The 26,701-nt window shown below is 37.3% G+C and overlaps 1 protein-coding gene across 3 annotated transcripts in view; it reads right to left on the bottom strand.

The window, feature by feature from the left end:
• Positions 1-1,817: 1,817 nt before the first annotated feature.
• Positions 1,818-26,701, bottom strand: part of TMEM260 (transmembrane protein 260) — a 54,858-nt gene continuing 29,974 nt past the window's right edge. For 2 of the 3 annotated variants that reach the window (XM_012724698.1, XM_004681846.2), the window contains exons 6-16: positions 26,008-26,187; positions 23,312-23,352; positions 19,875-19,958; positions 18,517-18,631; positions 17,122-17,291; positions 14,575-14,746; positions 12,465-12,613; positions 10,755-10,931; positions 9,136-9,189; positions 7,981-8,071; positions 1,818-5,128 (exon numbers count right to left, since the gene is read on the bottom strand). In XM_012724698.1, coding sequence (XP_012580152.1) covers positions 4,874-5,128; positions 7,981-8,071; positions 9,136-9,189; positions 10,755-10,931; positions 12,465-12,613; positions 14,575-14,746; positions 17,122-17,291; positions 18,517-18,631; positions 19,875-19,958; positions 23,312-23,352; positions 26,008-26,187 — 1,488 coding nt within the window. In that variant the 3' untranslated portion in view covers positions 1,818-4,873. Of the gene's footprint in view, positions 5,129-7,810; positions 7,879-7,980; positions 8,072-9,135; positions 9,190-10,754; positions 10,932-12,464; positions 12,614-14,574; positions 14,747-17,121; positions 17,292-18,516; positions 18,632-19,874; positions 19,959-23,311; positions 23,353-26,007; positions 26,188-26,701 lie in introns of all 3 variants that reach the window. The other variant, XM_012724696.1, reaches the window with a different exon arrangement.

Raw genomic sequence — 26,701 nt, forward strand, 5'->3', positions numbered from 1 at the left:
GTATTGAAGGATTTGCTATACTTTTAGTAAAAATTTATGGCACTAAAAATAGCAACCACTATGGACAGTACTCTCTGTCAGGAACTGATATAAGTGCTATATAACTGGATTTTAGGTTTTCATTCTTTCACTATTCTATGCAACTTTTACCCTGTCCGTAAATCTGTAATGGGTCCTCTGTTGTACTTTTTAAGGGCATTATAGGGATTTGTCTTAGGTGACAGTCATTGGTCACAGATAATACATGGTTCCTACCATGATCCACTTGGGTCTGATTTCCCAACAATTTCAAATCAAAACACTTATTTTTCCTTATGATGGCAATTATTGGTATTATGGGTGTTCCCAGTGGCTCAACCATCTAGGAAATATTTCATTTAGATCAGTAAAATTTCAAAATGTCTTCTTAAAAAGTTACAGTACAAAATAACCTCTTCAGGAGACACTTCTAAATAGAAGATGACTGTGGCTTGTGTATTAAAAAACAGGTACAAGAACTTTTAATTTCATAATCTATAATGAACTAAACCAATATGAAGATTATACTCCATCTATTATAGTTTTCCCCTTGATACTACTTAAAGATTTATAAAAAGTTGTAAACAGTTAAAATTATGAAAGGTCAAATCTTGTAGTTGCCATATTTCTATTGATCTTTTATTAGACCTTTAACATTATCCTCACTTAATGATTACTATGTACAAGACTTGAGGCCACAGGCACTCTGTGAAATTGGTTCACTGGGATGGGAATATGGCCCAATTATTTGCCATCATGTTTTTTATCTAGATCTTGACATCAGCTCAACCATATCAACTCAACTTTTCTAAAATGACCACAATACCCATATGACTAAAAAAGAACCCTCACTTATAAATAAAATTTAGTATTTGCAGAGAAGACTCGGGTTGCTCTATTTACAGGTAAGTAATTGCTGGCTTTATGTTTACAGTTTTGGATCCTTTACCATCCCTTCCCCCATACCAGCTAGCTTATATTCAGTCTGACATAAGCTAATCTTTCCAGTGCATACAATTTTCACCAAAAACATGTTACATTACTGAAGCACAATCAGAATTGTAACTTTCAAGATGTCTTCCAATTAGTTTACTTTCCTATATACAGGTAAGCACATTGTGCTATTCCTGAAGCTTTTTTTATGCCGTCCATGCTGATCCAAATCAAACAGACCTTTGGAGGGTACTGACAATGACGTCTTCATTGAATATGATCGCTGCTAAGGCTTTAGCTCCTTGTTTGCTGTGTAATGCTGTGCCAAGATCGTGGCCTTTTAGATGTTCCCAGAATCCCTGGAAACATGACTTATTTGTTCATAAGTATAAGCTTTAGAATCGTCTTGCATCCACAACAAAAATATGAGATTGAACAAAACAGTGTGAATCTCTTACCAGGTTGGATTTTTTTTCTTTACATAACCACAGGATGGCAGGCCAGTTAGAATAGAATTTTAAGTAATACCCTACTTCTGTGCATTTATAAAATATACCAGAATTAAGACAGTATAAACACATTTGCTGTCACAAGTATCCATTTTTTTTTCAACCTTTGGTATCAAATTTTTTTCTGAATATTAGAAGTATTAATATCTTTAAATTCTGTTGGATATTGATGGAAATATAATTAGGGACTCACACTGCTTAACATTTAGAATATAAATTTAAATTTTTTTTTATGTCTTAGCCTGATGACTTAAGAAACCATCGAGTAATAACATAGTCCTAACACTTGAAATGGGCTTTGTTTAAATAATATAAAAGCTAAACATGGTCCTGTCATCACAAAACATTAAGAACATGGGTAGAAAAAAAAAAAACCTTCCCAATTCCTATTTGAAGATTTCAAAATTGTATGCTAGTAAGGGACTCCTATTTTGGCTTTATTTTGAATAGAACAAAAGCTTTGTTACAATGGGTCCTATTAAAAAGAGAAGAAAGTCACTATCAAAAACCTAGCCTGCCTCCTATCAGAGGGAATATGACCTAAAAAACATGGCAGTCCAGTCCCCTTCCCCACTTGCCCTCTGGGGTGTGTGCCAGCCCCAGGGCCAGGCAGCAGGGCACTGCAGCATGTGGAGAGGCAGACAGTTTTGCTGGCTCCTATTTGCCCCTCAGGCTGAAGTCCAGGCAGAAGTTGGCTTTGTGGGGTTCCTGTCGTCATGCCAACCCCTGGCACTCCAGGGACACTGAGAATGCTGGCCAAATCCTCCATGAGAAGTCACCTCCTTCACATTCTCTTCCGTATCAGGGGGTTAGACTGAAGGAAACCCCTTCTGTTAGATTTTATGGTGTTGATGCATTAGCCAGGGAAAAGTAAGAGAGACAAAAAGAAAGTAACTTGTCTCACACAATAGAAAGGAAAGAGTCTTCAAAGTAGCTGATCTGGGAATGAAGCCCAAATCTCAGTTTGTTATTTTTTCATTGACGGATGGATTTTAGAAATTTAAATAATTATAATCCCATCTACTTTGGGTCATCATATCATTGATTACTCTGAGAGAGTGTTCCAAGCCATTGTTGCAAAATACAGAACATCTATGCACCACTGACACTAGTTGGTGAGCACAGCATATTCAGACATAGATGGAAAGCCACCGTGGAGACACAAATTAGAAAGCAGATCTTCTCCCAAAAAGGCCGTCGTTTGCTTTAATTCTTGAAACAGTAAGTAGAAAACAGTACTTCTAATAAGGTTCTTTCAACATCACATCCGATTATAGATGCTCAAATGGATATTCACATCCACACAGAGAGTTGTTCAGAAGCAAACACGACCATCTCACATCTGCATGCAATCTCCTCTCTTACCCATACCTACAATGCAATTCCAGGGAACATTTACTTTTATTTTATTGCACTTTTTTTGCTGACTGTACTACTTTTTTAGAAAAAGAAAAGTAGGAATCATCCTCTTCCATAATGTTTTGTAAATGGACAAACTTCAACAATTTATCAATGCTTCCTTAAATTTTTACACCACACTGAACTCCAACAGGTTTTTGTTTTAAGGTAAACCAGGTTTTTGGTTCTTCCCTGTGGAGAAGTTACTTTCAAGTCAGTGAAAGTTCTTGGCCCATGATTAAAAGTCTTTGCCAATTAGTACTCAACAACTTCAATTTATTTTTTTCTGGTTCAAGATGAGTAGGAGCCTAATAAGGCTGTGATAAAAGGGCAAAAGGCACTGAGAGCCAAAAGCGGATTAATGAGCTCCTCCATTTATTTGTCTTCCTAACAGCTGAACTGTTACAACTATTGACACTCTTCAAAAGGTTCCGCTCTGAACCCTGTCCAGGCACTGCAGGCTCCAATGGACATCTTCAAATCCAGAGAATGGAGGGGCAAGAGCTTCCCCTGTGTGATGCCAAAACCAACAAAGCCCCATGGATCAGGTAATGAAACTTCAGCTTTTCCCCCTTTGAGATTTATTTACTGGCAGCTGACAAGGGGCAAATTCAGCTCGAATTGTGCAGTCAAGGCCCTGTCAAGCTTTTAGAGGCACCCTTGTCTTGAAGCACCTTCATGACTGGCATTTCACTCAAAAGCCCTCGGCACTGGTCCTTAACAGCTTATGACATCACAAAGGACACTCCAGACAGATGCCTACATGGCATCCTGCAGCATTTTAAAAGAGAATTAGTGGTTTTAATTATGGTCGTAGTATGAAAGGGAACCATGCAAGCTCCACAGGAGACCTTTGATCAGACCCTTTTGCTAGTACAATGCCACGGAACTGTGACTATTCCTGGTAAGGGGCCTTTTCTTGCTGAATGACTCACCAGTGATCTTTGAATGCAGACAAGCTTCTAGCCCTCCCTCTTCATTAGTGAGCATTTCTATACAGGGGCCTATATAGTGCTTGGAGTCTAGGAGCTATACAATTGGGGGGGAAAGAATTGCTACAGATTCTGGCCTCTACTTAGGAAGTGCTGAAGGACTCTGAGTGACTTTATTCATTAAAACAGGTTGCTATTAATTAACTGTCATAATAAAATAAAGAACTATTATTTGCATTTCTTACTATGTTCTCTTTAGTAATATGTATAAAAGATGCTTGTAACAGAAATGAATTTATTGAACCATTCCCCCATCGTCTCCTCACCCTTCCTTTCTTTGCAATTTGGCTGCAGAAGTCTACTAATTATTGGGTCCAGATTTATGAACCCAAATAGCAGGCAAACATAAATATAAAAATAATTAAGGGAGTACATAATCCTTTTCACTTGTCAATCAGTTTATGCAGCTGAAAAAGAAAGCAAACAAGTTAGATTCATTTTTTAGTGAATTCAGAGAATTATCTAAGCAATAAAACTCCAACTTTTTTCAAAGTAGCACTCAACTGGTGTTTAGCTGGAGGTGTGAAATTATGTAACAACCACAGCTAGTCAAAAAAGAAAGAACAAACAAACCCCAAGTATTCTAATTTGAAGTACAGCAATTAAAAAAAATAATCATTTTTGGGAAATAGATAAAACCTTTGGTCCTGTACTACTGTTTTAAGAACTTAAAACCAATCCCAACAAAAAGGGCCCTTAAAAGATTCACGGTCAACATTTTCAAAATGAACAAAGTTTGCTCTCTGTAGAATGTAATCAAGCAGTCTGTTGGAAATAGGAAAATTTCTGGAATGATTTTTGTTCAAATACTATTTGATAAAGTGGAAAAACAGAATTTGCATAAATATCCCCATCACTCACTAAACCCCGTACTAAACAGTATTTCTGTACCAAGTGATTTATATCTGGGAAACAACTTAGTCTTCCATTTTTTTTCATACAGTTTCTTTTCTTGGAGGAAAACTTTTGGACTTTAGAATTCTGGAAGCTGAATGCCGAGCAGGTTTTTCACATTTCGCTGTCTCAGACATTTTTCATATTTCTCAGATTTTGCAGTTCTTTTCTTAGGTGCTTTAGCGCAAGTGAAATATCAGCCAGTTGTGGATCATATTGTGCTTTCTGAGAGTAGAGACGGAAATGTCTGATGGTTTCAGATAACAAGACTTCTGGGTCTGCACCTCGTTCCCGAAGGCGCAGCATCCGCTCACAGGCAATGGCATAATTCTTGTGCCAATTCACTGGGTGCTCCTTTTGAAAATAGACAATCTCCTTATAAAGCTGGAAGACAGCAAAAATGTTGGTATCCCATTGTTATCCCTTGAATGTTTTTTTTTTTTCAAATAACAGAAAACACAGAGGAATAATAACACACACATACACAAATCCAAGCAGCCTACAGTAGAAATCTAATCATTGCTAGGCCATGCAGAAAATGCAAGGATGTTACTGTAATTATTACAGTAGCAGGAGGCAAATATGCTTCATCTAAAACTGCTTCTGGGGCTTTTCGGATGTTGCAGAGGGAACCTAAGACACACTGTGTCAGGACAAAATGCTCTTCCTCCAGAAAGATGTTCTGGGAAAGGGATTTAGTTCTAATTCATGGAAAGCTATTTACTCAACAGGCAGAAAGGTTGGGAATCTAAATTTAGCTGTTGGAGAAAAAAATAGCTTTCTTTAGAAAACTGCATGGAAAAAGAACTTGAAGGAATTTAAATTTTGTCTCACATTTTTATATAAATTTCTCTCCACATTAAAAACAACAGTAATACAATAAAAGAATCAAAGAAACTCTTCATCTAATAGGTTGGGCATAAAAGAATTTGAGACATTCTTAAAATAAAATATTGAAATTCTTCATAGTATACCATAATTACAATTTGACAGTTAAGACTTTGCCCATAAGAGTTTAGAATTTTGCTCAACATCAAAAATAATACTAATGGATAGAGTTAAATTTTATTTTAGCCTTAGAAGACACTTTCCAAAAGGAAAACACTGAAATTTTACAAAAAAACTAGACAGCAGATACAAATCTGTAAAGTGGAATATCACACTTGCTAATTTGGAAACTTCACAGCCTTCTTGGAAACTGTCAAATTAGAGTCAGATCCCTAAGAACTCAAGTTTTCCAGTGGATTCTACAAGAACACAGAACAAACGATGCTTTTTTCAGAACAAGTGCTGTACGAATTGGAACCGTATTCATCATATCACTGACTTGAAAGGGATCCAATTCTATTACCTATTTCCCAAACTTCTACTCCAGCGCAGACAAATGCAGACCTACTAACATCCACACACACAAAAATTCCACAATCCCGTTTGACATGTCATTCTGGTATTTACTAAATAACCCTGTGCTCAGGCTGTCTTTTAAAGCCAAATTTTCCTGGTTTCCTTCAGTCAATATGTTAGAAAAAATCACCTTGGTTTAATATAACTTAAAGCTATTAAGTCTGCCCCCTTCCCTTTCACTGTCTCGGTAAAATCTTCAAATTTTGTCTTCCTTTCCCCATTGTCTTTTTTCTCTATTGATTCCCTATCTCTTGAGAGTCCCCCAAGTAAGAAAAGTATAAAAGGCTGGGCATTCCTTGGCACAGAATAGCTCCCAAGCTCGCGTGATCCCAAGTTTTCACCCTTGATCTTCCTGATGGTCTGTCCTCCCTCTCTCCTCCCTGATGTCCTGCCCCCCCCCCCACCTGTCTGGTATTCCTGTTCACTAGGGTGACACTTCCTTGGGCCTCTTCCCTCTTTTCACAGCATCTCTTCAGAAGTGTGGACTTCTGTACTGCTCTCTCCCCACTGCCACCTCTGCAAACCTCTGCTGTCACCAGTCTGCACTTAACCAAGGCCTTTATCTTCTACCTCCTGCTCTAGCCTGCCACCTCTTCAATAGCAAGGACAATGCTTGATTGCATCACATAATTTTTGGTATCAACTAGGCTGGGCTTAATAAAAGCTCTGAGTGAATGAATTAACAAAATAAGCAATACACCCATGATCACAAAATTTAGGTATAAAATTAGTCTATTCTAACTGAACACCATGCTACTCTGACTTAGCTCTAAGTAAGTGCCTTGGCGAAGTAACCTACTATGACCTAGTAATAGCAGAATTATCCCAAATTGCTCACACCTTTGGCTCCAGGGTTCTGTTCACCTTGGCCCTTGCCAAGATGTCTGATTCCTATATGGCAGGCCCCAAGACTGTCTCTGGAATCTGTAGAGTCCAGTTCTGTAGCTGTAGCAGGGCCTACTAAAACAGTGCCTCTCTGCACGTCATGAGCCATTAGAGAGGACCAAGGTGCAGCCTCAGTTGTTGCTGGGTCTTTGTTGGTTTGACTTCATGGGGTCACAGAACACAGAGCCCTCTCATGACCTTTACCTTTGTTTGTGAAATTTCAACCAGCTATGGCCCCATCAAAGGTAGCCAAGGTCATGATTTTTGAATAGAGGGTAATCTGTAAAAGGCTATTCTTGTGGCAAATGATCACAAATGCAGTGGCTTAAAACAACACACACTTTTTTTATCTCATACTCCTGAAGGTTGGATGCTGTAACATCAAAGTTTTTGTAAAATGGCAGGACGGCAGACATTCTGGAGGTTCTGTAATCTGTTTTTTTGCTCTCTCTAGCTTCCAGGGTCCACCTTAATTTGTGACCTCTTCCTCCATCTTCCTGGCCAGCCATGTTGCTTCAATCTTTCTCTCTGACCTCTGCTGACAGCTGACTTCTGCTGATAGTGCAGCATCTTCTTCTCTGATACAGATCCCCTCCTTCTCACCCCCCTTGTAAAGACTTTGTGATTATACTGGGCTCATGAAGGTAATTCAGGATAACTGCCTTATCACACTCTAAAGTTCCCTTTGCCATGAAGGGTCATTGAGTCACCGGTCTGGAGATTGGGACATGGGTATCTTTAGGAAGGACCATCGTTTTGCCAACCACAGCCACTTACTTTAGATGTTATTTATGATACACATAAGTAATTTCCCATGTATACCACTTTGTAATATCCAGCCAAGCCTGGAAAGAAGAAAATCAAAACTCGACTATAATATACCCTTTCTCCATTCCATCCCCACCACCATCCCAACAAATATTTCTTTATATTAAAGCAACACATACATTGTATGCATGAGTGTAGAGTTGAGCTTGCACATTTGAAGGCATGTTAGCAGATTCTGCCAGGCTGAAGATGAAGAAAGGTGTTTTCATCCTAGGGTGGGGGTGGGGCAGGGTGGGAAGCTTCATTAAAATCATGTTGTCAATTTCACACTCAAAGTTAAATCTTTCAGACTTTTCCATTGATAAGAAACTGGATTGTGGCAGCTTTCTTTGTTTAAGTGATTTCTCCACCAACTTTCCCAAAATCACAATGGAGAGTTGCGCAAATATATGACATATATTTCACTAGATCATCAAAACAAGTATTGGTCCTTATCAACTAGAAAGGTAACTTAAAATATGCCATTGTCTGGCGTTTCCAAAAACTCTACTGCACAAACTAGAGTATATTTAATTTATAAGTGTTATTATGGAGTTGTACTTCTTAATATTTAAAATAAATCTCTTTAAACATACATAAAACGTTTACACTATAATTGGACCCAAGTGAAGTCCCTGGCCCAGACTGGACATGAATACACTTTTGCTGAAGGAAGTACTTAGTATGTACTTGGTACACCTGTCTGTGCCACTTAAGACTTTACTTTAAAATTGGAGCAAAGTCTGTTAGGTATTTTGATTATTTTAAAATAATGGCAGGGACAGAGAGTCAAAAACATCACCACTAAGTGTTCAGCACAGGAATAGCAGGAAAGTGTAGCAAACATCTAACACATTGACATTCAAATCTCTTCCAACACCTCTGTTTGCTCCGTTAGTCTGTGAGCTGCTTGGGGGTAGAAACTGTCATATCCATATATTGGTTTTCATGCCTAGCACAGAGCCTGGCCTCCAGTCAGTATTCAATAGATGTTTAAATAATTAACTATACATCATACATACATGGAGACGGACATCTTTTGTTCAATCAGTTACACTCACTTTGGTTTGTTGGGAGCAAGAAAGCATGGGGTAGCTAATGTCTCAGAAGCTGACAGATGCTTATTTTGCAATGAGATTATTCACATATGATGATGTACAATGCCTCACAAGGTAATTGCTCATAGATGATACTGTTATTATCACCACTCACCCCTCTCCAAATGAAAAAGTGCAACAGGCTATTTCTCTGCCATATTTAAAGTATAATGAAGACACAAAATGCAGATTAGTCACCTTGCTTGCCACATCTCCTCATTGGCCACAGATTCCCAAGTAGAGAGCTCAAACCTACAATTACAAGAAAACAAGGTTTTTCTGTCAGCTACATTAATCGATGGACAAGTAATACCTGATTAATAATCACACGAGAAGCTTATAAAACAGACCCAAAATAATAAACTTATTCTCCTAGAAAATGATTGAACTTTTAATCATTAGGAATTTGGAGTTTTGATAAATGTGTTCCTACTCTGCATAATAAGTTCCAGTGTCTCATGAGAGCAAACAAAGGATTAGTGGAAGAGGCCAGAACTGCTAGCTGACGACAGGGCAGGGATGAGGCCAGAGTTACTTTGGACACAGCTTCCAGTATGCCAGCTGTGCACTGAAGGAAGTTAGTTTGTGTAGAGGGGACTCCTGGCTTGGCACAAGGGAAGAAACTACTTAAAATATGCTGGTCAAACCATTTGTTGTTTTCTTTTTTTCTTTCTGCAATTAAAATTTCCCTAAGTAGAGAGAATGAAGATAGTGAGTAAATGCTTTATATGTGTGTTTCCGCTGTTCAGACAGGAGGTGCTTGTCTAACTCTCCCTCCTGACGGTCACAGAGCACTTTGCTATAAGCTAGTCACCCACCGTGAGCAGAGGCACAGCAATGAGCCTGTTTGCACACTGATCCAAAAAAACCTCTGTGGCATTTTTTCACAATTTTTATTCGTTGTTCTTAAATGACAAGCAACAGGCTATCTGATCTTCAAATCCAGGATTTCAAATCAAAATTTTAAAATTAGGCGTTAGAGGAAGATTTGTTTAGGTAGGGATTAATCTTTCACAGGGGAGAGAGTCAACCCTGAGCAAAGCTTCAAGGAAGACTAATCGCACCTGAAGCAATGCTGCTGACAAACAGCTGTAAAGAAAAAGTGATTCAAGCCCCAGCTTTCCCACAGAGAAGCTATCTGCCATTCTTTCTTTTATTTTAAGATTTATTTATTTATGCATACTCAATTGGGGTACAGGCCAGAGGTGCAGGGGGTGAGAGGATTCACCAGAGACTGAGTGGGGAGCAGAACAGGTGAATGTACTGAAATTCACTGCTGAGGAGAGAAACAGGTAAGACAGGAGAGGTCTGTTGCGCCATGTGGATCAGCTCACTGGCGAGAATCAAACTCCTACTGCAGCAGCTTTGTTTTAACAGTGCTGTGTTTTAACCTGTTGCACCACCAGGGAGGGCCCTATCTGCCATTCTTGAAGAAAGAAAATGATTTTGAGTCTGTGCATTTGGACAGCAACAGAGTGGCCTTTAAAGTGCCAGTGGGGCTAGTGGGACCACTTCTAGCATGTAAGTGCAGGGTGGTGGGCAGGGCAGTATGACCCATGCTGTGGTGGGAGACACCCGCCTCCAGAGCCGTGGTGCCACTGGCCAATCCTTCCTCTCCCTCCTCCTCCCACTGTCCTTCACCTGAGGAAAGGGATATTCCCTCTGTTTTAATAGGCAGTGGGCAGCAAATAACATTAATAATTAACAGAAATTAAGATTCTCCTCAGCCCCCCATTAAAAGGCATCTGAAAATTTAGTAAGTTTTTTAGGTCCACAAAACAGTTGTACTCCAATGAGAACTATACTGCTTTTCATACCTTCCATATTCTTCAGTCCAATTATAGATATTTCTGGTAAGTTTAATCCACTCCTCAGGGTCGAAAACAATCTCCGAAGAAACTAATTTGTCACAAGAACCCCAAGGCCACAGTGCATAGTTCTTCTTCCAGGTTGGGTCCCCTTCATGAATTCCTATGCAAACAAATGTTTCTTTCCTAGCACAAGCAGAAAAAAACATAATTTAAACTTCCAAGTGGTGTAAATTTAACTCCTTAACAGTCACTTATGATTCCTTAAATTTGGTTATCTACAGATCATTTGTAAACATTTTTGTTTATTTCAGTCTTTCCTAAATAGACTATTGAACAGCTATATAAGTGTGAAAAAATTAATTTGGGCTTTTAAGTCTTCAACATGTGCTGTGTCTCACACTTCACAAGACTGGGCTAGCCTGTCATATCCTGTTATGGCTAGTTACACGCATATCTATATACACAGGCAACTAGACTGTGGTCTACTTGAATTTGCAACTGAGTTTCATTTTACTGCCAGAATCTAATATAAGCTGGAATGCATTAGTCGATAAACATTTGTGGGGTGGAATTAAATAAATTCATAAAAAGTACCTAGTGGTAATATTAATGGTTCTTAATATTTATTCCAAAATAGAACATCTAAAAATTACTCTAACAGTTCATATATACCCATTACTTTCATTATTACTTCAAGAACCATAGTAAACCTTTGGTGGTCAGAGTCATATTATTATGTTCTTAGTAAAGGATAATTTTTTTTTTAAAGATTTATTTATTTGTGCATACAGCGCTGGGGTACAGACCAGAGGCTCAGGGGCGGTGAGAGGATTCACCAGAGACAGAGCGGGGAACAAAACAGGCAGAGAGACGAAGTACACTGCTGGTGGGAGCAACGGGCAGGTCAGGAGAGGTCTGCCACACCATGTGGTCATCTCCGGGGCAGAGGAATCGAACTCATGCGGAAGTGGCTTTAGCTTCTCAGTGCTGTGCTTTAACCCGCTGCGCCACCAGGGAGGGCCAGTAAAGGATAATTTAACTTTGGGATTTACAAAGATTTCTGCAGTTCCCTTTATAGGAGAATAGAAATTATGAACAAAGTTTTTCTTTTCATGCTTTGGACAAATCTAAGCATTTCATGGGCAGGAGAAATGTTCAACACTATCCCATTGAAACAGTTATTTATTCTTGACCTTGCTTATTCTTGAATAATTTTATGTTCTCAAGTACAGAATTCTTATATTATCTCAACCAACATAACTGTAGATATTTTTGTTATTTATAAAAATGTTTTATCTTTTATATAAAAAAATCCTTAAGCTATTTTTATATAGCGATTATTGCTGGTAAACATTTACTTTTACACTTAAAACGAGGCCACAGTGTTGATTGGGGGAGAAATATAATTGCTTCTGATCCACCTGCAATGATTTCAAGTAGGCAGGCACATCTCCAATTTCTCTGAATTGTACTAAGATCTTATTTGCTATTCTTGCTAATCTGTCTTTAGTTTTCCTTTACCCAGAACAATAACATTTATTTCTGCCTGGCCTCATTTATGCACAGATATTCAATTTAATTACAAAGATAATCACACTGGTGACGGGGAAATAGGTGTAGAAAATTGGTCTTTCTGGATGAAGCACAGCTGTACATAAACAATTTTAGAAGAGCTTAAGATTTTTAGAAAAGCTATTATATGAAAAGAATGCTTACTGCTTATTTATTTCAAGAAAATGATAAAGATTAAACGTGACCATTCCATTGGGTAATACTCCTTCCACAGGATTCCACCGGTTCCCCGGAAAGTTGACACCTGGTAAATGTTTTGCCATCTTGGGTAAATACCACTCATAAGTCATCATCTGTCAGCAAAATAACATATGATGTCATCCTTTTAATATATTTCTTAGAAAAGCATCAAGTTTATCAATGAAAAGCTCTAAAATATGAGTATGCTATATACATAATTTTAGGAACACAACTGAAAACGCACACAAGTGCAGCCAAAGTGTGAGGCACAGACCACCCCTCTGTGACTCGAATCTTGGATGTCAGGTCTCAGGCTACATATATCACCAGTGACACCAGCACCAAGTCTCATTTCACCTCCAGGCCTCCTGCAGACTACCTAGAGGACCTTCTACCCTTCCATTGCCTAGAACATGTGTACTCAACTTTCAGAACCAACTTTTAACTAGAAATGATTAATTTTAATCTAGGTATACATTGTAAGGACTCAAAAAATACAAACTTCAGATTTTATTACCTAATAGTTTCCGTTCTTGGGGATACTGACATGACTTAGATATCCACTATAAGCTACAATATTCCTCATTATTTCTCATAATAACCTCAGAGAGAGAATAATTCTGATACTGTTGATAACCCATTCAGTAGTCAGAGCCTTCCTGTTTCTAACTAATGGAACTCTGACTTCGATCAGGTAGTCCAGGGTAGTGATACGCTTATTCTCCTCATCTCTGAGGAGTTTGGGAGTGGGCATGTGACTTAGTGCTGGCTAGTTGGGCTGGACTGGAGATGTGCTGGGGGCTTCTGAGGCACATATTACTCCCATTAAATATCAGGAGGGATAAAGTCCCAGCAGAAGCACCTTGCTTTGCTTGAGGATATGCTATCTGCAACTGGGTAGCCAGCAGTTCAAGAGACCAAGGGAGCTGCCCCAGAACACTGAGGTATTTGAACTGCTTGTATTACCAAACCTAAAACTCCTATCTCCACACTACTTGTTATGTTAGGTAAAAAAATTCCACCATTTAAGTAACTCTTTAGTCAGGTATTTCGTCTCCTGCATTAAAGCATCCTAGTTTGAGTGATAATCATTTCCATTTTATAAATACAAAAACAAAGATTTGAAGGAAATGTCATAGTCTCATATCACATATATAAGCTTAAATTCAGGTCTGACCTTGAAATCCATGCTTCTCAATTACGCTAGCTGCCATCCTAAGTAGTATTAAAATTACAGTATGGTACTTTAATGTCAATAAATAACCCATTTATTGGCTAGATGCTGGACTGATGATCAAATTAATCAGTCTGTGTAAATGATGTAAATGTAAACTGTTTATAAGAATAGGTGGCATTTGCAAATTGTCTTATATTTCTAAGTCTGTTTATATAGTTTGCTCTGACAAATTCTAATTATTCATTAACTCAACAAAATTTATTAGGTAAGTACCATGCAAACTATCCATAATTTTATTAATATTAAGAATTTCTCTTTTCTTGATGAAACCAGATAGATTTGTTCCCTTCAATTTAAATATTGATGGTTTACAAAATTAGGTCTTCTAAATTAAATATATTTGCAGTTCCAGAAGATTATTTTAATACACTTAGACATTTTCACAAGTACTCTACAAGTACTTGTAGTGCTTGTTGTCCTAAGAGTAACAAAGGTTACACAAAAATTCTCTAGCAGATTCATGGCTAGTAATTTCTATCTTGAAAGAAGTGTTTACTTGTAGTATGACTTATTTTAATAGTCAACCTAATTTTTTATTATAATCCATGGACCAGGGGGCAGTGTTAATTTGAATGGGTGAGTTGGCTAAATGTAAAAGAACAATTTAAAAATAAATTTACAATCCAATATTTTTATGACTTGTCATGTAAACTAGAAAGTTGGGACATTATTTGAATTTAACATGAAACTCATTAATACTTAAAACATTCAGAACAAATAAGAAAGTAGTTAAAAGAATGTAGTATATATTCTACCTATCATGAAAACTGTAACTATCAATGTAAAAAAACAGATTAAAAATATGCTATAAAATAAGTTTCTTTTTAAAATACTTACTTCCTGATCCACTAATGAAATATCTGGTCTCAATCCCTCACAATAATGCATGTAGCGGACAGAATTCCCTGGCAAGTCTCCTCTGAGTAATATAATCGCATCCTGAGGCATAGAGGCTAGGAGATTCTTTGCAAACTTATTGATCACATAGTTGGTCCTTTGGTCACAAGCGCTAAATTAAATAGGCAAAACATTAAAACAGCACAGACTGTTCAGTTTTACTAAGACTGAAACTTTATCATCCAAAATTTACCTTTCCCATCATACAATCTACATTTACTGTTTCAAACTACTCTAATTTATAACTTCTAAGAAAATACAAAAGGAACACTATCATCTAAAACAAAAGGAAGTAATACTACAGTATAAAAATTGGATATTGTTTACTTTCAGAATTGTGCTTACAAGTAAGCCCTCTTTTTCCTAAAATCTGATCCAATTAAACTAGATGGAGTAAATTTTCTAATTCCACTAGGAATTTAAGGAAATTTAAGGCTAATGCCCAGAAATACAAAAAGAAATCTGCCAAAAGCTGGCATAATTTATACAACTTTTGTATGACTCTTGCATGCAGAGGTCGATCCTGTCTACCACAGGTTCTCTTCTAGACAGAGCAATCACTGGGGAATGTGGCAAATAAGAAAGAAAAGCTGTTGAGTTTTTTTTGCTCTCCAGATACTAGTTGCTGTTGACAAGAGTACCAAAGATTTTTCAGTGATGAAGTGGACTTTCTAACTTCAAAGAATAACTGGCAAGAATTCTGAGCACTTCCCATGAAAAGAGGAAGACAAGGGTAACAGTGTCAAGACGTGGAGTCAAGTCTTTCCTGGTCCACTGCATGTAATGCAGGTGAGAAGTGCAGATAAGACTGAACCGGTGGGTTTAGTATCATAAAACAAAAACTTCTAGGAACAAAACATTATCCTTGTCTTTACAAATGATCAGCTGTGTGGCATTTCCGTAGTGTAGTGGTTATCACGTTTGCCTCACACAAATGATGCAATTGCTTCTGACTATGATTCCCTACTTTGTAGGGAGAGGACTCACATTTGACCACCCAGTGAAGCTGCTATCTAATTCGTTCATCTGTGGCAAGCAAAGAATCAAAAGAAATAAAACCTCATCCAGCTGGTACAGGCATCCCTGATGTTGAACCTGGCTTGCCCTAAAGAATAATCAAGAGGCCTCCTTGGTGGCCTAGGGTTAAGCCTCAGTGCTATCATACTATCACTACTATGGCCTGTTTGATCCCCAGGCAGGGAGTAGACCTCTCCTGTCTCACCTGCTTCTCCCCTCAACAGTGTATTTCAGTGGATCTGCCTGTTCTGCTCCCCACTGTCTCTGGTAACTCCTCTCACTCCCTGCATGCACCTCTGCCCTTCTATACCCCAGTTCTTCTAAGCATAAATACATAAACCTTAAAAAGACTAATTAAGATATATGTCTGATTTAAAAAAAAAAAAAGGTTGAGAAACACACTGTGGGCTTTGTAAGCCCTTCTTGGGCTGGCCATGGAGTTGTGTCTGGGATGTACATGCTTCTCCCACCAGGCCTCCTGGTGACATAGCCTTTTAACATTGCCTCTACTCTGCTATTATAAACAATGGTGGGTTTAAAAAATTTTTTTTCTTTATTTATGCATACAGGAGATGGGGTGTAGGCCAGAGATGAAGGGGGCAGAGGGATTCACCAGAGACAGACTGGGAAGCAGAACAGGCCGACTGGCTGAAATACACTGCTGAGGGGAGCAGCAGGTGAGGCAGGAGAGGTCTGCTGCATCATGTGGGTCAGCTCCCTGGCCAGGGATTGAATTTGTGCAGCACTGGCTGTCAATAGCTTCATAGTGCTGAGACTTTAATCCCTTGCACCACTAGGGAGGCCCCAACAATGTCAGTTTTTAAAGTTAAATTGAAAAGGCAATTTTACCTTTTGAAATCAATCAACTCATGAAATCAACCAATCAAGACTCAGTATTAACAAAACTTTAGTGGTCTCTTTACTGCTGTCATCCTGACTCAATACGCTGGAAATAAATGCACTATCATCTAAAACCTGGGCATCTTTTGTGTTAGGCTGAAATTTTTATTTTAATGGATACTAATCAGTTTTGAAAGGTATATTAACACTAAGAAAGCATATGGGCTGAGAAACTTTTATGACTTTAATTATCTAAGAATAATTAATATTCAAACTACGAATCAACCAGATAAGAGTCAGATATTATCCCAAAAAATGAACACATAAAAAGGCCCAAAAGACTTAAATGACATGTTAGATATTATTCCAAAAGCAAAGTTCCACATCTACTCCAGATTCTATAAGGTATCTTTAGGGCTCCTGAGAGGAAAACAGATCCACAGGCTGCATGCACTGCCCTAACCCTTGTCTGCCATACCCTGAAAATACTTAGCACTTATGCTGAGATTTTGGTTCAAAAGTTTTAAGAAGTATTCATCATGTGTGAGTACTATGTGACTTTGTAGGAAAGGATGAAATAAAGTCCTAGAATCTGACTTGAATGCAAGCTCTTCACAACTCTTGTGTTACCTGTAATTTGAATATATTTGGTAAGTTACAAAAAGAGTTGCCGAAAGCCATTCCAGACACTGCAACCCACTGGTGTTGAGCAGTCGGTTACCCTCAGACACAAGTGCAGCCAAGCCTATGCCAGCTAGGACAGCCACCACGGCGTTGCTCTGCATCCAGAAGCGTTCTACCTGTGCAAGAGATGCGGACAGTGTCCAGTGACTGGTTTACACAATTAAGTGGATACAATACTTGCAGTATAGTACTTATCACAGACACCTAGTTGCCTAACTGCTGTCTTATTAATTCCGTCTTATTAACCGACTTTCCCCAGTCCAGCTCTATGTCCCCTTATTTTTCAGTTTTCAAACACTTCCCAGTTTGACGTGTCGTTCTCTCCTTTTGGACCCACCATTCTGCAACCCTCATCTCGAACTCCTGCAATGTGTGTATTGGAAGAGAAATGCTTTGGTGTTGTTCCTGATGTTTCCTTGCTTCTGGAGATGCTTCACTAGGATAAAACTCCTGGCCCTTCCATCCCCTCACTTATCTCTTCTGTGTCACATGGTCACTTTGTGAGCTGGGACTAGGTCTGTGTAGCCCTCTTTGCCACTCTTTTTCTCTGGGAAATGAGCTGCCCCCAGGAAGCCCTTGTCTGGGGACAGATTGTGATCCCAGTGGTGTGGGACTGGGGTGACAGAGGCCCACTCTGTGTAGTGGGTTCAGTCTGTCCATTTGGGGATACAGGTGATGGAAGCCCTCTTGCCAACAGATGCAAACCCCATTCTCCAATCTCAGCCTGATGGGTAATCAGGGTGATCATCCCATCCATTTTCTGGTTTATCTCATTCTTCAATTGATTCAGAATTTAGGTGACCTAGTAGGGCATTATTGGTTAGAGCTTTTGAACACACACAAAAACAGATGGTTTCCACTATTAAAAAGAGCTACATACATTTACAGAGATTCTGATACGAGGAAAAGAAATACCCTTCTCTCAAGAGGGGGCAGCTGGGGTCAAACAGAAATGTGATTGCTCATTTACATAGACCTAGACCTGGTAAGCTTAGAAATAGGGAAATATATTGGCAAGAACCCCTAACTACAACTAATTTTTGCTATCTTTAAAAAATTCTAGGAGAAATGAGGTAGTTCCTATATCAGTAAGTACTTAAATACAGTGACTAACTTTATCTAACTTACATTCATTTTTCTATTTAACTAATGTAGTAAGTAAACATTGCATTTTTTTCCTAAAAAGAGGCCTTCCCCTTAGTAGTAAAGACTTTAACTTTTAATTTATAATAGTGCATATACTATTTCTGAGATAATTTTCTCTTTGTACAAGATTCATGGAAGGCATATTGTTAATTCTTTACAAACTTTCTGCTCAAAGAATATTGAAGAAAAACTTACCACACCCATGAAAAGAGGTTTTGAGATATCTAAATTTGCCCTCCATGCAAAGAACAATGAATAAACACAAAGCATTCCAGTAAAAAGCCATACTAGTGATGAATTAAGTCTGCTCCTATAAAAACATTAAAATAGGTAAAAAATTACTTATATGCATGAATATCAATAAAATATCACCATTTTTATAGAAAAAAATATTTGGATCTATCAACTTTCTATTTTTTTAGGTGGAAACAAAGATCAGGTTTTTAAAACCTGAGTAGAAAGAGGTTACTAAAACATAGCAGATTATATAGATGGCACTAGATATTATGGACAACTTAATTTGAGACTATGCAGCAAAAGATATAAAGTTAAAAGCTGAAGAAGTAAAAAATATTAATCTTGTTAAATTTAAGATGTAAGTAAGCATACAAAACCAAAGACGAATTTCAAGTATCAAAGTAATAAGGACTTAAAAATGGAAAATCTCAATGTTGATGAGACTGCAGTAGCACTCTAGTACAAACTTCAAGGAAAGTTAGTTTAATAATATGGAGCAAAAGTGTTAAAAATATTCACATTCATCGATCCTATAATTTGAAAAGTAGGCCTAAGTCTTTAAGTACTAACCAGAAATGTGGGCAAAGATTAATGCATAGAAATGCTTTGGTATTACTTATCAATGTAAAAAAATTCCTCAAATAGGAATCTAAATTACTAAATCTAAAGATTCCTCAAATAGGAGAACATTTAAATGAATTCTTCTAGGACACAGGGTGGAACATTGTATAAACATTTAGATGTTTATAGTATTGGGAAATGCTTACAATATAACATTATAGTACTAGGAAATGCTTACAATGTAATGTTAAGTGTTAAGGAAACAAAATTATAAATGTATGTATATTAATACATTTCATTAAAATGCACAGATTAGCGAGTAAATATAAATATAAAAAATATAAAAAGAGGTTTTTTATATAAAAACAGAAAAAATATAAACAGAGGTTAACAGTATTTTTTTTTATATTTACATTTATCATTGGAAATCTCCAATGAAGATACACTCTTCTTACCTTCAAAAGAATTAAAATAGTTTCTTGCTTCTTTTGCAAAGCAACAATAATTGGCTGTGAGCAGAGTAAGGAGTCAGATCAAAAGTTTAAGACATTAAATGTTAGTAACTTTGCTCAAGATTTCAAAATCATTCATTTATAATTGACAACAAGAAAGTAATATATATTAGCTAATAAAATTGGCTAGGGGAGTCATTTATCTGGAATATAAAATAATACTGGCAAGGTTCTACAATGACAGTGAAAATATTAGCTCAATTAATGAACAAAAAATAAGAGGAAAGGATTTATGCTACTCACTTTCTTGTTAAACATATATTTGCCCAAACTGCAAGGGCTTGAATGTTGAATGAGAGTTCAGTTCTCATATTTGTTAGCTGAGAACTGCAAAAGACAAAATAATTTGTTATTGTCAGAAAACAAAGTTGGTTTATTTCCAAATAAAATTGTCTTTGTAGAGCACATGTAATTATGTACTTAATAACTTTAAGGACTAGAGTCAGATTTTTTAGTGCTGTGCTTTAACCCGCTGCGCCACCAGGGAAGGCCTGGAGTCAGATTTTAAATGACTGTCTATTTTTTAAATTTGAGAGGAAAAGTACTACAAGCAAGAGTTAAATATTCTAGGATGTTTACCAATTGTAATATTTAGTTACCAACTTATAATTTGGGGTAGGAGTGGAACAAATAATTCATATACATTTATGGTACTGTGGAATACTGTGTTGATCTTATAAGCCAATTCTTCTATCGGATAAGAAGTCATCTGAAATGAGTGATTGAATTTTCTCCTATTGGCAGTATAGCCATGGCCTCTAATGATTTTTTTGAGATACAATCATGAAGGAAAAAAAAGGTAAATAATATAAATGATTTTGAACCATCCTTTTCTGGGTTACCTTCTTCCTTAAAAGGTTTCATTGTTTCCGATATTATTTGGTTCAAAATTGTTTAAATAGTATAGAGAAATGTATTTTTTCCCTGTAATTAAACTAAATTCTTCCATTAACTTATAAGCATTTCCCAAGCATTATCTGAGTTCTAAAATAGCACTAGTAGCCTCCAATTTTCTAACAGAGAAATGACTCTACATTCTATCTCAAAGAGCTTTCTTCTTCCTACTGGCAATTTTACTGGAGAAAATGTGATGCCACAATTATGGAAACCACACAATGTATATTTTACTAATGGAGACTCATCTACTATGAGAAGATAGCCTTACTCATTTTCAAATACACTTGAAAAATTGATTCCAGCATGAGGCCCATTTCAAACCATTCTTCAAAAGGATTGAAGTCAGTCTCGAAATTAATTCTTGGGGATCTGTTGCTTAAATGTAAGCTCTAAAACATGGTCACTGCCTAGGGTTAGATTCAATAATTTCCTTGTACAGGATTGCAATTTGGAGATATGCATGGGGAAAGAATTTAATTTGCTTGACTGGAAAAGGATGAATGAGAAGGTGCCATCGTATTGAAGGATTTTTCTAGTAAGTTAATTATGAGTTGCCTTTCTCAACACTTTCGTCCACCTGAAACAATTAAAGACTAGAAATCCTTACTGAATGCTAGGATGGTGCCACCATTCTACATTAACATATGGCTCTAACAGGTTTCTCAAACTGCTAAAAATGGAGCTCCCATATGACCCAGCAATCCCACTCCTAGGTATCCACCCAAAAGACACAAAAACACTGATTCAAAAAGACACCTACACCCCCATGTTTGTTTCTGCTTTATTTACAATAGGAAAGACATGGAGTTAACCCAAATGCCCAGAAGTAGATGACTAGATTAAAAAGTTGTGGTATATATACACAATGGAATATTACTCAGCAATCAAAAAAGATAAACACATGCCTTTTGCAGCAACATGGATGGAGTGAGTGTGAATGGTCATCATTTTTTTTTTTGAAAGATTTATTTATTTGTGCATACAGAACTGGGGTACAGGCCAGAGGCTCAGGGGCGGCGAGAGGCCTCACCAGAGACGGAGTGGGGAACAGAACAGGCAGATCGATGAAGTACACTGCTGAGGGGAGCAGCGGGTGGGTCAGGAGAGGTCTGCCACACCATGTGGTCACCTCTGGGGCAGGAGGGAATCGAACTCATGCAGAAGCGGCTTTAGATTCTCAGTGCTGTGCTTTAACCCGCTGCGCCACCAGGGAGGGCCGGTCATCATTTTTGTTAAGCCTTTTTTTGATATATAATCTAACTGCTCTGGTTTTTACAAAGGGGGCCTTTGAGGTCCTCATAGTGACTTTTATGCTTAATTAATAAAAGTTAGCTTGTATGGTCTAGGATTACTCGAGAGGTCTTTGGGGTTCATGTGGGATTTCCTATATACCAGTCATCTGAATGTGATACAAACTCCAGAGGTAGGCAGAAGAGAGGAGGCAGTGAGTCTTGTAGCATGGAGCAAAGCCAAAGAAAGTAGGCACTCAGAGACACTGTCAAAGCTGCCTTATCTTTAAAAGGAAATCAAGCTTCTTCTTACCTTTCCCAACAGAAAAAGAAGGAGCTAACGATGTCTCAGACATAGTAAGAAACTTAAGATTAAGAGTGAGAACCACCAAAGTGTGATAGAAGAATAACTGTCAGTAGGGAAATATTTCCAAGATATAGTATAAAATGAAGAACAGCAGGCTAATAAAACAGTATGCTCCATTATGATTCTGTTTTTAAAAACAAAAATATAAAAAATTTTGGAAGGATATATACAAAATGTTAATAGATTAATAATAATGATTATCTCTATATGTTGAAAGTTTAGGCAATTTAAATTTTATTTTTGCTTACCAATATTTTCTAAGTTTTCTATGACTATATACCATTTTTTGAGTATGAAAAAAATGACATTTTAAAAAAGAAAAGAAGGATGAATGAAAGGAAGAAAGCAAGTTAGCACATAAATTGTGAGAATTAATGAACTGCCTCATATAAGAATGGAAATATTATTCTCATAGTTTTTAAATGATTTCAAATAGTCCTGAGAACCCTTAATAGCTAGCTAGGAGACGACTTTTGTGTTATGGAAATTTATTCTTCCCTGATTTTATTTTATTTTATTATTATTATTTTTTAATGAATAAATAGGTTTTCTTCTCTGATTTTATATTGAGAGTCTTTAAAAGTTGTGGGAATGATATATTTTTTAAGTTGCTCTAATCTATGTAGGCTTTAAAATGTTAACCCATTTTTCAAAGAATTTTAATAGATAATACAAGTAAAATAGATTTGCTTAAGCTCACTCTAATATGGTTGGCTGTGAAAAATATGTAAGTCAAGAATAGAATTTAAAGACAACCTTAAATAAAAGTCTTAAGAGAGATTTAATAAATTAAGATTTAAAGAATTAAAAAAGTACAGCTCAATCCAATGTAACAAGAAAATAATTGTTCAGGTTATGCTAAATAAAATGTCACAAAATGTCTCTAGCAGAAAGAAAAAAAGTATTTAAAAATCAAAAGAAAATTTTATATTCAATTGAAAGCTGAAACCTTTTCGTTTTACAAGTTCTACCTGTAAAGTTATATTTACTGCTACTCTAAGACTTATGGCATTGAAGGAAATGCTAGAATATTTGACAGTGTACACAAACAGCTGTTACTTATCAAGGTGAATAAGCCACTCTCAGACACATTGCTTCTCAAGGAGATAAACGCAAAAATCCCTAAAATCATTTAAAGGACCTAATAGAGAATTCATTTAAAAGGAGTTCCAAATATTTATACTTACAGCAATATTTCAGACATACTGGACCCTATTTCAGATTTGGCCTAAAGAAAAAAGAGAAAATTTATTTGGGTATACATTAAACTGAAGTCTTGTTAGACTACTGTATTTTAAACTATCTTGATTAAATATACAATGCAACATCTTCACTCAAAGCCTTTACTGCCGAGCCTTATTGATTTTTTTTTAAACAGAAGTCAGTGAAAACTAAACACAGACATCCTTTAAGAAAAATTTCAGAGATAATAACTGACTAAAAAATCAGTTAAACAATTCCAGTAGAAATGATTAACATATTAATGAATTAATAGACATTATACATCTGTTACAGCCTCTTTTTTAAGCTTTTTTTTTTTTGGTACTTTGATTAGAGTTCATTATCCACTTGTTAGTGTATTTCATAATTATGTATGAATTATGCAAACTTCAAATCTGGAATGGCCCTCATACAATATTTGTATGGGAACCATACAAATACAACATAAATTTCAAGTGTCACTAAGTAAAAAATACTCATAATTAGCATCTTATTAATCTTTTATTATGAAATATCTCCTACATAAAAACACACATATAAAATAATATAAATAAATTAAGGGGATAGTCTTTAAAAACCTGTATACCCATCATTCCTTTAAGAATAGGAATTTAAGGAAAATCTTCACAGTAATCACCTTTGTCACTCCTCAGAGGTTAGTATTATCTTGCATTTTATGCTAATTATTCCCTTACTTTATAAACATAGATAGTCTTACTACTTTTATATTTACCTTGAACAATGAGTTACTGAACTTTTGTATGTTTTAGAACTTATAACAGTAGTATCATATAATGTGTACCCTTCTGAGCCTGCCTTCTTAAGACACAAAAAATACAAACCATGAAAGAAAATTCTGATAAAAATTAAATTAAAATAAAAACCATCTGTTCATCACTTCATTATTTGGGTCACTTTTACTGTAATCACATGTAGTGTTTTTGCTTAGTTTATGTCTTAAGTTTCCCTAGCAAGGCTTTTCAGAACAGTTTCCCTTTAGTGACATCATATTTGGGAAGTATTCACAGATAGGTCTAACACTGAATACTAATGAGAACACTGTTCATCAAAAAAATGTGATTTGGTCAAGATAATTAGAAACTTTAAGGTTTTTGGAGATCAGCAAAATGGCAGCAGAGTAAAGATGGAGGCACACCTCCTCTACATATTCACAACCAAATTACAAATCACAGTAGTTAGGATACCAGTTCCTGAAACGTAAACTGCTGGCTACTGTATGTATCAGGGCAGCAGCAGAAAGGGGTAAGCAAAACTGCAAGTGAACTGTGTTTGCAGGACACCAGGGAGTACAGCCCAGGAGAGAGAGGGGGACTTCTGGGGCTAGGCTCTCTGCTGCTGTTAACTCGAGGGCACCCACCACATCAGGGGCTTTATAAACAGGGCACTACACTGGAGGGGGTGCACAGGGTTGCTGTGCAAGACTGCAGAGGGGGAACCTAGGAATAAGGGTGCAGAGTGATGATTACTGGCTTGTGCCTGAGGCTCCTGAACAGCTGGAATCTGTAGCTTTGGGAAAGCCTGACTGGATCAACTGTGTTTCTGATAGAAGAGGCTACTGTTGTGGCCTAAGGCTTTGATATGTGAAACACCTACCTACCTGCCACCCAGGGCCAAAACCCAGACAGCCACTGAATAGTCTCACTGACCTGAGAGGGAAGCACCTGGATCTTAATAACAGGAGCAAGCACGGCAGGGTGAGGCTCCATCACAAGCAACAAATATTTTTCGTTTTTATTCCAAATAGTTTTAATCATAGACCAGGAGCCCAGAGTGATACCCAGCACTAACAAGATGGAACTGTTTCAACTGATCACAGCAGAGCCTTTTTAATGCTTGTTATCCAGAAAAATATATTCAGGATATATAACAGTGTGAAGTCAGATGAAGTGATTTCAGTTTTTTCCTACTGTATTTTAAATGCCCACTCCAAGGGGCAAATCTGTCATATAAGTAACTGAAATGGGAATTCTATTGTTTTTTTTAAAGATTTATTTTATTTATTTATGTATACACACAAGAACTAGAGTGCAGGCCAGAGGTGCAGGGAATGAGAAGATTTACCAGAGATACAGTGAGGGTCAGAATAGGTAGGTCTACTGAAATACACTGCTGAGGGGAGCAGTGGGCCAACAGGAGAGGTCTGCTGTGCCATGGTGGGATAGCTCCCTGGCTGGCAACTGAACTCTTGTCCAGAGGCTGGCAATAGCTTGATAGATTTAATCCCTGCACCACCAGGGAGGCCCTATGTCTATTGTTAATGATAAACAATGATTCTTTTTTTCAACTAGGATTCAGGCTGAAATTTTGTCACTTATTTCCAAAGAAAAGGTTTTTAAATATATACTTACCAGGGGCCCTCCCTGGTGGCGCAGTGGGCTAAAGCACAGCACTGAGAAGCTAAAGCCACTTCCGCATGATTTCGATCCCCACCTGCCCCGGAGGTGACCACATGGCGCGGCAGACCTTTCCTGACCCGCCCACTGCTCCCCTCAGCAGTGTACTTCGTCTATCTGCCTGTTCTGCTCCCCACTATGTCCCTGGTGAATCCTCTCACCCTTCGCATCTCTGGCCTGTACCCCAGTTCTGTATGAATAAATAAATAAATCTTTAAAAAAAAAAATATATATATATGTATACTTACCAGGCTAAATGTTCCATATTCTTCCCTGAGAAAATGCGTCAAAAATCCTAGCAATGTTGTCTGGTCTCCCCAGGTCCAACGGGCTTGGTTGAGGTAGGATGAGATAGGAAGGTAGGCATAGGGCAGCAAACCCATGGAGAAGTACATACTCAGTTTCAGCAAGGAGACCAGGGTGAGTTCCTGCATTAAAGACAAATGTGTTGCATGAAAATGTTTCTTAGTTCATCCTGGAGCTTCAAGAACATATCAAGGAAAATATCAAATATGTTTACTCAGAGTTTATCTCTCAATTTCTATTAAGTCACCACAGAATACTAAGTTAAACCTTCTGATTTCTGTGGATTACTAGAAAATTGAATCAGCCTGAACACCTGTGCATCGCAGGTGAAATCTGAATGAAGCAAATAACATTAGCAAAGATTCGAGAGTATCCTGTTTATTTCATCTTTCACAGCAGGTCATGCCAAGCCATGCGGACTTGCTCAGCTAAAACAGCCCACCTGAAAGTGACTGAGTGGGCTGGTTTTGATTATGCCCACAAGGTTGTTCTAAAACCAATGCACTTCGCTACCTTTGTCGAGAGTTAACTTGCAACTATGTGCTCTATAATGGTTATACACTGACAATGTGATTCTTTCTGGAAGGATTCTGAACATTTCATGGAAATACCTGGTACAAGTGAAACAAGTTTTTT

The sequence above is a fragment of the Condylura cristata genome, unplaced genomic scaffold (assembly GCF_000260355.1).
Source record: "Condylura cristata isolate star-nosed mole 26May11 unplaced genomic scaffold, ConCri1.0 scaffold00013, whole genome shotgun sequence".
Taxonomy (NCBI): Eukaryota; Metazoa; Chordata; class Mammalia; order Eulipotyphla; family Talpidae; genus Condylura; species Condylura cristata.